Raw genomic sequence first — 11,911 nt, 5'->3', positions numbered from 1 at the left:
TAGGGTTTCTGATATTTTATAGTAATGTAAACCCAAACAGTTATTTTCCCTGGAACATTCCATTATCCTTAATAATGGTAAATTTATTGCAAACTATTTGGATGCAAACTAACGGAGAAAAGACAGCATAAAAATGTGGCTTTTCCCTCCTCAACTGGGCTGGATAAAAGCCTTTTGCATAACCCACCAGGATGCTGCTGTTAGTCTACTGAAGACAATTGTCTATGTTTTAGCAGGGTCACCTAGGCTATGACGTTGCCTACTACAGTGTGCTGGACACCAGACAAAAGCTCTTTTCTGGGTGTGGTTTATTGTAGCAACAGGCCTTGGCAACAGCTTAAATCCATTGTGATGGTGCAGTGCCCACATAGTTACCAAGAAAGACGTAAGGCAGAACTGCCTGCTCTGCTTCCAAAGAGGCCACTGTCACACTATGGGCTGCAACACTTCCAACCGGGTAAATGCCGAGCAACCATCAACAAAGAATCAGCATCATGGCAGACAAGCCCTGAATCAGGTAAAGTGTCCTCAGGGGCACCTGAGACCAGGTGGCACATGCTGCCTTGCCCTTGTACCTGGCGAGGGCCAGCCTCCTTTCAAAACCAACCCTTGCAAGTTCTGAAAGAGGCAGCGGGGGTGGGGGGGGGAGTTGCCAGCTGATTCTTCTCATGTTTCTTGCAGACTTTTCAAGGAGTGTGAGGAGAGAAGGGCAGCCTTCTCTCTTCTCCCCAGGCTCCTTGCAAAGCTGGCAAGGGTCAGATCAGTCCCAATGAGTTGCTCTGATGGTAGAGGCAGGGGGATCTTGCTGCCTGGCTAGAGACCCAATTATCCGCTGCCTGAGGCCACCACCTCGCCTCATGAAAGGACAATCCCTATTCTCCCCTTCCAGAAATAGAAACACATGCCTACAGGCTTTAATTTCTTTTCATTCAGAGAGCACTGGAGACGTATGATGTCTTTGTAATGCCAGCTTTATTTGCAAATATAAATATAGAGCATAGTGAAGACTCCGGTAGCAGCCAGCAAACCCACAGATCTGGCATCAGACTCTCCAAGGAAAAATGTTGACCCCTGCAGCTCCCCTAGGCTGCTTCCAGACCAGCTTGTAGCTAATAACTCTCAGCTTTCTCTGCCTCTGTCAACGTCCAAAGAGACAGGAACTGCCTCTAACTTCTGTTCGCCCTTCCCTCTGTTTCAAATGGGTACCAAATTTCAAAGGCTAGCTAGAGAGGTCAAGACAGTAAAGGCCATTATCACTCAAATCTCTGATCACCTATCACATTTCTCAGGCAAAATCACAGCAAAAGAGTTAGACTAATCCATACTAATCAAGGCAGCCAAACTCATAACTACTTTCCCCAAGCAGTGGTAGAATGCATTGGCTCATTATCTCCTGATGACTAAGAGTAAGAGGCACTTTTCAAAGAGGTGGTTCTCGATCTCTATTTAACCCAGCATAGCATTCTTCCAGTGGCTACTGAAAGCCACTGGGAAGCTTTCTTTTTAGAAAGAAAGGTGTTTCTTAGTGTTTCCTTTTAGATTGTGAGCCCCTTTGGAATAGGGAATTATTTTCTCATTCCTTTTGCCAGCACTCGACAAACCCTAGGTTTCACCATGGTTCCCTAGAAATTTAACTGTGACAGCTAGAGAAAACTGGCTCAATCAGGGCTTGATAACCCTGAGTGCAAGTTCATGATAGCAGCTGGAAATTTAACCATGACACCTAGGGGAAATTGGCTCCATGATTGCTTCACAGCAATTCCACCCCCTGGGCCAGAGCTCACTGCCACTGTCCTACTGACTGTACCTACAAAGATAATCGGGGGCTAGAGCACCTTCTTTCTGAGGTAAGGCTACAACATTTGGGCAACAACAGTTTAGAAAAAGGTGGCTAAGGGAAGAAATGGTAGAGGTTAAAAATATGCATGGTTTGGAGAATATGGATAGAGAGAAGTGTTTCTTTCTCTCACACAATAGAATTAAGGGTCATCCTATGAAACTGAAGGCCAGGAAATTTAGGATTGACAAAAGGAAGTAATTTTTCACACAGTGCATATTTAAACTATGGGCTGCTGATCCAGATTCATGCATTCTGTGATTCATTGGCGCTGTCGCCACAGTTCAAGGAGGGAGCAGCAACTGACTCGCTTGCTCACTGGCCCATCCAACATCACCACTGCCATTTCCCCAGCATCACACCTTCATGTCCCCATCCCCTCTCCTACCCCTGGATGGGCACTGATGGATCACAGGGTACATGGAGCCAGAACATCAGCAGTGGCAACAATGGTAGCAGCAGCTGTCAAGAGTGCCCCCTGGGAGGGGGATGTGGAAAAGAAAAGGGGGGGATTTCTCTTACTCACGGTCATTTTTACCACCATGTAAAACAATTATTGAAGCCAAGACAAAGAGATGTGAACACTTTCCTCATAGACAGGAGATGCCTTTCTTCCATGGTGTATTTTCCCCTCCTCTTGGAGGGGGACATGCTTAAGTAATGCACTTTAAAAATGTGATATCACTTCCTTTAATTGCTAGAAAGGTATGAGGCGATCTGTCCCCATCCTGCCACTCTATCTTCCTATGAGTGTGTTGGCTCTAGCCCTCCTGACTACCATATTCAAAGGTAGTTATTTAAAAGAATATTTATTTGTCCCAGGCAGTCCTGTTTCTGTTCCATGCATGTATGTTACATGTAAGGGTGATAAAAATAATTCCATTAACCCTCCCCAACACACACACACACACACACACACACACACACAATGCCCATCACTAAGGCTAGCAATTGTCAGGTAACCATTGTCTGACCCTTTGAGAATGCCTTGAGAACATTTGGAGTGGGGAGAGAAACAGAAATATTAATAATTGCACACCACAAACTGAAGCATAGTGTACACAAACAGAACAGGCACTATGGATCTGTGGAAGTAGTTTTGCTTTCCTTCTTAACACTGGTAAAGTGGAAGAAAGAGCCTCACTAGAGCCCTACAGCAGAACTTGTGGTGATATGCTGCATCTCCTTAAAAGGCTGTTTGAAGTCATACTAAACTGCATTGGGTATACACCAGTGCATCCTCATTCTGGACATACCACAATCCTGCGGTATTATACACATAGACTGTGAGCCCCTTAGGGATAGGGATATCAACATTTACAGGGGGTGGGGACAACTGTACACTGCACTGAGCCCATGGGAAACTGTGGTATATCAATTAGTTAATTAATAAGTGAACATCTTCATTGCCATGAGCCCCAGTGCCCATTGAGATCACCTGGAGAGGTATGTCTGCAGTTGTCACCAACTCATCTGGTAGCTAAGCAGGGACAGGCCTTCTCTGTTGCTGCCCTGAGACTCTGGGGTGTGCTCCCTGCTGAAATAAGAGCCTCTCCATCTCTGACTTGTAAAAAGTCCTTAAAGACTTATATTTTCACCCAAGCTTTTTAACTTGACTGTAGTTTTAAAATGTTTTAAATTTCTCATTTTTGTCTTAATTTGTTTTATGTTGTTGTAAACTGCCCAGATGGAAGTTTGGGGCAATATACAAATTAGATAGATAGATAGGATAAGACAGACATAAAATGCTGCCCCTTTGTCTATATTATGAATTTATCCGTTGTCAATATAGGGTTGAAATTAATTTAACCAGCCACTGATTTGTGGTATCTACTGTGAAAAAGTAAGGCAATCAGTGTAGTTGCTATGGGAAGTTATGTTTTATGGTGCCACTTTGAGGAGAGGCAAATCTTCTCAGTCACCCCTGTATCCTTGGTTATGATTGCCACCATATATTGGATATAGTAGTCTGCCCTTGTGCCCTCTTGTTGTATGCTATCTAGTAGTCTGTTATGTTTTGTGATTTTTAGAAGTTTGTCTCAGTGGGGATCCTGTGTGTGTGGTGGGGAGGTGTGGAGCCTGAAAGAAAAGGGAGGGAGAGGAGGAGGAGGAAAATTGAGCTGTTTCTGAATAAAGGCTTCGTTAAACCAAGTTAACTACTTTGTGTTTATGAACACCCCCTTCACCTCTTCCCCCAACATCAGATCCAGATTGGTAATTTCCTGCTCCCAAAAAACATCTGCCATTCTACCATTTTTCCTACCACAAAAAGAAGTTTGCTGAGGGCAGGGCAGGGGAAATAATTGTTGTATACAACTGCACCTTCAAGCCACCTAATGGCACAGCGGGGAAATGACTTGACTACCAAGCCATTGGTTGCCAGTTCGACTCCCGTCCCCGCTGATATGTTTCCCAGACTATGAGAAACACCTATATCGGTCAGCAGCAATATAGGAAGATGCTGAGAGGCATCATCTCATACTGCATGGGAGATGGCAATGGCAAACCCCTCTTGTATTCTACCAAAGAAAAACCACAGGGCTCTGTAGTTGCCAGGAGCCGACACTGACTTGACGGCACACTTTACCTTTACAACTGCACCATTCTCCATGCAATCTCCACAACATTTTTTGAAAGCAACAGTGCAAAATTGACAATCCATGATGGTGATTGACAAATAAACCATGTCAACAGTCAAATAAGCCCATGTCAACAGAAGGAAAATAATATTAACAGGGGCTTCCTTTCTGGCATGGTAGAATCCACTGCTGTGCCAACACAGGGCCTGCCTATAATTTAGTGACTTGTAATATGATCAGATACCAAACTCTGCAGTCCAACACTAGGCGCTTGTTGCAGTGCAAACAAGCCATAACTGACCTGTTAATTAGCTACGGTTTCAGCAAGGTAATCGGGTTGATAACAGTCTTGACTGCTTTTCACAACGACCACCACTGTCAGATCAGGAGTGGAAACTAATCCTCCTCAGCCTTTCCCTCCCTCTGGTAGGCTTCTCTCAGGTACCAATGTATTGCTTGCTTCTTCCTGGTTCCTCACATATCCCATCCTTGTCTCAGCACCTGTAATGCTGTGGTAAAGACTCCCACATAAGCAAAATATTATTAGAAAAGTTTAGCAGTAAAAATCTGGAGGATAGATTAGATTTCTACAACTGTGCTGAGAATATCAACAAACCCCACAAACCAATCTTTCTTTTTTACTGTAGAAATTGTGTGCACATAAATGCCAGAGTCATTTATTTTTCAGGATAAAAAAGAAGCATATCTTGAAACAGTCAGCATTATCTCTCTAGGTGGATCAGAAGCTGAAGATGGTTTCTATGAAGGAAAACTGCCAGAAAGTGGTGCAGAAAGGTTAACATCAGCTACTAAAGAAAAAAATGAACAAGATACAGGTGTGGATTATTAAAGCCTAAGGTTACAAATAAAAAGCAGTTCTTTGTGAATGATTTTAGGACTACTTCAAGAGCTGTATTGTGAAGTGCTGTATCCAGTGAGGAATGCATAGTTCAGAAGTGAAAATTTATAGGTTAAATATTTTTTGTTTCTCCAGATATTTCTGAACTACAACTCCCATCATTCCCAGCTATAATTTATTGTGGCTGGGGGTGATGGGAATTGTAGTTCAGCAATATCTAGAGGAACCCAGTCTGGGAACCACGGAAATGCTAATGAAACCATTTATGAACTTACAGTTTATCAGCTTATAAAACATTTCTAAACAAATATGCTGAGTTTAATTTAATATGTGAATGCAAAAGGACACTTTTAATTATGAATCTGCTAAAGGTTGCATAATTGTATATGCTTGGTACCTGAAGTTACGTTTTATTATTTTTCCTTCTAAGGGTTATGCACTCTACAGATCAAAAAGAATTTGGGGGAAAGTCTTGCAAATTGTGACAATAGAAAAACAGATGAACCCACATAAAATGTGCTCTGGAACAGGCGGGGATATATAGGATGTAATGGTTGATTAAATCCAGAATATTGGTTAAAGATCACAAATTAGAGTAGTAAGGATTATGGTCATGCTTGTTGACATAAATTTAGTATTTTGTAGGGTTTGATTAAAGTAGTGAATAACAAAGAAAATAATGAGATCTGCACAATAAGTCATATAAATTGGAATAGGATCTGGATATTCCTGGTGGAATGTGTTCTAAATATTTATCTACCACATCATTTGTGATTCTGAGACCCATGAATTATTTAATGTTTGTGTCTAACTTTAGTGTAGATATAGGTGAGTACATAGCTCCCCCCTCCCCGTTGACATTCAGCATCCTGCTGAAAAATATGAAATAACAGGATTGAAACACAGCAGAGTAGTCAAGCAGATCAATTGATTTTTTGCTTTATAAGAAAATATTGTAATTTTAAACATTTTGTTTGTGAAGACATCAGAGGCAGAATTACCAAGAAACCAGTGGTCTTAATAGAAAAGGAAAGGCAGACATCATCAGACATCTTAGAAGAGCTTAGGATGCAAGGAATAATCAAAACCTCAGCTGCAAAATCTAGAAAAGCAGATGGTTCCATGGTAAGTAACTTCAAAAACTATTTGAAATATACTTCCCACTTGAAAATGTTTTTACCGTGAGCTATGGGTTATCCCTGCAATAGATCTTGTGAGGTTGTTTCTTGTAGAATAGAGAACTAATTTATTCCATTCCATTTGTGTCTTCTTCTGCTTCCTCAGATGTCCCCATCCTTTCTCCTTTGCTGCCTTTTATTCCTGAAACGATCTTCCAGAACATATGCATAATACTGCCTTCCTCTCTTTCTTTGAATCCCTCCTCAAAACCCATCTTTTCCTTGAAGCTGTGCCACAACACACTAGTCCTTATTCCCTACTGAAACTAAACCTAAGTACAGTGGAAATGAACTAAATGCACATTCTTCTCTAGTATACCACCACCATCTCCATATTTCAGCTCTGTTTACTACAGACCCATAGTCGGTTATCTCTTTCTCTATCAGAGTTGTGTGCTGCTTTTGTGCCACCTCCTTTATCGGTGTCCATGTACCTGACACATCTCAAGTTGATGTTTCTAGTTAAGAAAGAAAAAGAGAGAGGAAAGATTGTGCCATCGAGTCAGTGTCGACTTCTGGCGACCACAGAGCCATGTGATTTTCTTGGTAGAATACAGGAGTGGTTTACCATTGCCTTCTCCCACGCAGTATGAGATGATGCCTTTCAGCACCTTCCTATATCACTGCTGCCCAATATAGGAGTTTCCCATATTCTGGGGAACACACCAGCGGGGATTTGAACCAACAGTCTCCTGCTCTCTATGCAGGTTGCTCCCTCGCTGCACCATTAGGTGGCGTTTCTAGTTAACACCCCCCCCCCTCAAGCATTGTAAAAAAAATCATTTTTCAGAGGTTAACTAGGATCCCTGACTTGAGATGTTAGGTACACCCCTAAGGAGGTGAAATAAAACTCAGGGACTGTGACACAAAATTAGCACAAAACTCAGAATTAGGATTTGAAGGGATATGATGATGATGTCCATTTTTTCCAGGTTCTAACTGAGATCTCTGGCTTGAGATTTAATGTACACTCTTAAAGGAGGCAACACAAAACTCAGGGGTTGGCATCCTGACTAAGGCAGTGGCAGTACACCAGGAAGATGCAACCCTGCTGTGGGAGATTCCCAGAGTACTATGTCCTGCATCCTCCAAAAATATGTCCAGAGTTGTAGTGGATTATAGCCTTTGTCTCAGAGCAAGCTTACATGAGGGGAAGGAAAATGCCGAATCATCTAAGCTTCTTGGCAAAGCTTCTCCTAAAACTTTCTTGTAATTTTTGATAGGTTCTAAAGGCTGCTGCCACCACCATCCCTCTTTTCAACAGAGCTTGACCCTCCCTGGGCATGGGGTGGAATCCCAGGGAAACTCTCTTTCTCTTGCTATTGGGAAAGTACACAAAAATCTTCCACATGCAAGCCTACATGTGGTGAGAAAACTGGTAGTTTGCTGAATGTCTGAGGATCTGCTTGCACAGGAGTAAGACCCGCTTCCAGCCCCCACTTTCTCCTGAGTTAAAAACCCCACTCAAAGAGGCTTGTAAAAGAAAAAGCACAAAAAGAAAAACAACTTTCTTCAAATGCTTCAGACTGCTTCCCTCTGAGGCTTTCTTAGCTTTTAGTTACAGGTAAAAGTACTCATTAGGTTACAAGAATACTTCAGAAAGCATCCCAGATGATGTTGGGGTGGCACGCTTTAAAAATTGTGGTTAGTTGCAAAGATGTAGGAAAATATAAAAGCACCTTTAAAAGCTTACAGAGTATTTTGCAACACCCTGGCTGGATGGACGAAGGCTAGTGTTTCTTAGTTTAGTAACATTACAAGTAAGCAATAATAGACCAGTATCAAGAATATACAAAACATAGACATAAAAGGAATATAACTTCTAACGCAAAGTCTGACTAAACAAACCTTTCCCTAGACTAAGCTTCCTGAAGCCAAAGTCCTGGCTTCCTTTGTCTTGAACTCACCAAATCCTGGATGAGAATTCAAGTCCCTGCAGTTCTATCTTCCAAGAACTGCAGTCATCCTCCAGGAGCCATCCTCCAGCCCAGCTTCTTCTCACAAAGAAACTCTCCTTTCTCCCAACAGCTCTCTAGGTCCCACCCTCCTGGTGGACTGATTGGCTGATCCCTGGAGTTCACAAGCCTGTCAGTCAGGACAGGGTTCACTTCCGGTTAACTGTTTAGGGGAGAGGTGGCTGATCACTACAAGAGTGCTGTGCAACCTTCAGGGTCAAATTTTCAGAGGGTGCAGGGCATTTCTGGAGAAAGCTGAGATTGGCAAAAATAAAAAATAAAAAATTCCACACTTTACACACACTCTCTCTCTCCGCTAATAAAGCTTTCTGCTAGGGATGTGCAAACAGGTTCGACCCCGAACCAGTTTGACATTGAACTGAACACACACACACACACCATTCAGTCCAATCTTGGACCACCCCCACCCCCCACGGTTTGGGTGGTTCATGAATTTTTTTAATTTGGGGGTGAATTTAAATACCTTTTCCCCCTTCAGGGGAGTTCCTTGGGGTGATGGGGTCCACGGAGGTTCCCCCTCCCCCCGCCGGCCTCTGTGATCACCCCTTCTCCTGTTTGGCTGGTTCTTCAGCCCATTCGGGCCTCCATAGTTCAGTGCGTTGCCGAAAATGGTGGCCACCGTGCATGTGCAAATGGTCTCTGTGAGGCCCTGGAGCAACCGCCATTTTGGCTGCTGCACTGAACTATGGAGGCCCGAATACGCCAAAGAACTGGCCAAACAGGCTGGAGGGGGTGATAATGGAGGCTGGAGGGGGGAGGGGGAACCTCTGTGGAACCCCACCCCCACCCCAAAGAACTCCCCCAAAGGGGGGAAAGGTATTTAATTTTTTAAAAAAATTCACGAACCCCCCGGACCGAACTGGGGGAGGGTGAGGGTGTGCTGGACCAAACTGGTCTGGTCAGGTTCGAGTCCAGCCCAGACTCAAATCGAACTGGGCCAGCCGGTTCCGTGCACAGACCTACTTTCTGCAGCATAAGTGCACTTTCTTGGCATGCTGATGCTCCCTATAGTCAGAATGTCAGCCAGGGTTTGTGGTACAAATTCGCACAAGTTTAGTAGATGATGTATGCCTTTCTCTTTGGGCTTCATAGTTAACAATGCTTAAAATTTCTCTTCTCCTGTTTCCCTGTTGCTTTCCCTGTTTCAAATTTGAGACTATAAATACTTCAGAATAGGAGCATATCTTCTTGGCAAGGACAGATTTACAGTCTGGTAACTCTGACAAATCTCAGAAGGGTTGGTACAATTATGGGTCAAATGGGCCATTCGAACTGGTCTAGGGGGCAGAGCTACCAATGTTCCAACCCTCCAACCCCGAGGGCTGCCTCCATCATCTCCCCCTGCTCCTCTTCCTCCTCCCTCCAGACACTCCTGCTGCCATTGCCTCCATCTGCCATGGCTGCCACCCACACTACTGCCTGGCCCCTTGCCAGCCGCAGGCACCGCTCACCTCCTTTTGAGCAGCCCCGGAGCCAACTGGGAATGCAAGGCATGCATGTGTTGCAGGTTCTGTTGCACAATTTTATATTTTCATCACAGTAATAAATACAAATGCACTCATACTTAGGCAAACTTAGCAGTGCTTTGGTCAAGGTTTGGAAACTGAACAAAATCAAGCAGGCCAGTAATGTTTCTGGAAACTGTTTTCCACTTTGTGCTTTGTACAAGGAAGTGTGGCATAGGACTAGAGTTAATCAACCAGTCACTGTGTCATTGAAATGAGGTACTTGTGCGAGAAAAAGCTGATGCCAATAGCAAAAAGGACAAAGAATGGAAAAACAGGAGTCCACATTATCATGTGGACAGGGGTACTAATCAATGATACCTGTAAACAAGCACATATAGGGGCATGATTCTGGGACATTGAAAAAATGTCAGTGACCTGGAGACATAATATTCTATGGCATGTGTACATGCAGGGTGGCACTACCTACTATGTTTGTGGTGTTTGTGGTGTGTGTGTGTGTGTGTGTGTGTGTGTGTGTGTGTGTGTGTGTGTGTGTGTAGAAGGTAGAGAATTGTAGAAGGTATAAAATGATTGTATTATATTTGTTCTGGGTCTCCAGTCAGTCCCAACTGGCTGGCTGAGCTGCTTTACTTCTATGCGCTAAGATGGTGGTGAGATCAAATAAAGCCTTGCAGAACTTTTACCTAAATTTCTTACTTGGGGAGGAGTTCCTGGGAACAGCTTGCCAAAGTCTTGTCCACTACCTGAGATCAATCAGGAGAAGATTACTCAATAGACCCTAACAATTGGACTGAAATGCTTCTTTGGATAAGGCCAAATCCACTCAAACCATTTCTTAAAATTACATTTTTAAAAAATCAATTCTTAAATCTGACACATGCGCCCTGTGCCTTCAGGGCACATGTGTGTCCTGCATTTTGAGCTGGCTCCAAGTCTGCTTGGAAAGAGGTAAGCAGCACCTGAGAGGCTGGCAAGGCATCAATCGGAGGCACAAGTAGCACAAGCAGTAGTGGTGGTGGCACCATTGGTGCCAGTGGTGAGGGGGACCACTGGGGAGCACAGGAGGCCATGCATGTACAAACAGGGGGCTGCAGGGGGGTGAACACAGGGGGCCCCCTTCCCTAATGCCAGGGCCAGTTTTTAGTCCCAGTCCATCACGGCTTCTTAGCGTTATTCTGTAAAATGCTATACCCAATGATGGCACTAAACAAACAAATAATCAATGGCCTATATTCCACCCTTCATCCAAGGAGCTCAAGACGGTATACATGTTTTTCTTCCATTTTATTCTCACAACCCCCTGTGAAGTGAGGAGAGGAAGATGGAGGCAGTGGTCAACAGGGGAAGAGAGAATAACAGAACAACAATATTTTAGAGTTGGTAGCAACCGTGGAGGTCTTCTCGTCCAGCCTCCTTTTCAGAGCAGGAAACAGGTGCAGCATCCCTGACAGGTGGTTGTCCAGCCGCTGTTTGGAAACCTTTAGTGAAGGAAAGCCCACCATCTGCACGTGGCAGACTATTCCACTCTTCACAGTTAGGAAATACCTTCTAATGTCTAGCCTGAATCTCCTTCCTTGTAATTTCAACCTATTGGTTCTAGTCCTGCCCACAGCAGCAACAGAGGCAAGTCTGGATGCAAGATCAACCAGTGAGTTTCCTGGCCAAGTGGGGATTTGCCCTTGGTCTTCCCAGTCCAAAACCAACGCATCACACTGACTCTCTCACTTACAGCTCTATTAACTTCCTGCCTAAGTCAAATTTTATTTTAAAGTTCATAAAATTACTCAAGTTGTTTTTTTAAAAAAAATTTCCTTTAATAAGCCCATACTTTAAAATGTATAGTCAAGATTCCACATTTGTGCTCTCCGTGGTGACTGCAGCATCATCTGGCAAGCATGACAAACCTGAATCTTCTCCCAACTTGGAGTAGGAGATGTGGGTGGTGATTTATGCCCCTTTCCCAGTTCCGGTGTTGGGAAGAAGGCTGGGTGTTGTTTGGCCACTGCATTGCCA

General features: G+C 43.8%; 1 protein-coding gene across 4 annotated transcripts in view; it reads left to right on the top strand.

Annotated features, from left to right (window-relative positions):
• The first annotated feature begins 391 nt into the window (after window positions 1-391).
• The window catches only part of RBM24 (RNA binding motif protein 24), a 53,767-nt gene continuing 42,247 nt past the window's right edge, over window positions 392-11,911 (top strand). For 2 of the 4 annotated variants that reach the window (XM_053249060.1, XM_053249061.1), the window contains exons 1-3: window positions 398-517; window positions 5,105-5,252; window positions 6,258-6,400. In XM_053249060.1, the coding sequence (XP_053105035.1) occupies window positions 434-517; window positions 5,105-5,252; window positions 6,258-6,400 (375 nt within the window). In that variant the 5' untranslated portion in view covers window positions 398-433. Of the gene's footprint in view, window positions 518-1,827; window positions 1,848-5,104; window positions 5,253-6,257; window positions 6,401-11,911 lie in introns of those variants that run through there. The other 2 variants (XM_053249063.1, XM_053249066.1) reach the window with 2 other exon arrangements.

The sequence above is a fragment of the Hemicordylus capensis genome, chromosome 4 (genome assembly GCF_027244095.1).
Source record: "Hemicordylus capensis ecotype Gifberg chromosome 4, rHemCap1.1.pri, whole genome shotgun sequence".
NCBI lineage: Eukaryota > Metazoa > Chordata > Lepidosauria > Squamata > Cordylidae > Hemicordylus > Hemicordylus capensis.
Note: the sequence above shows the minus strand (reverse complement) of the source record. Positions and strands in the feature narration are given on the sequence as shown.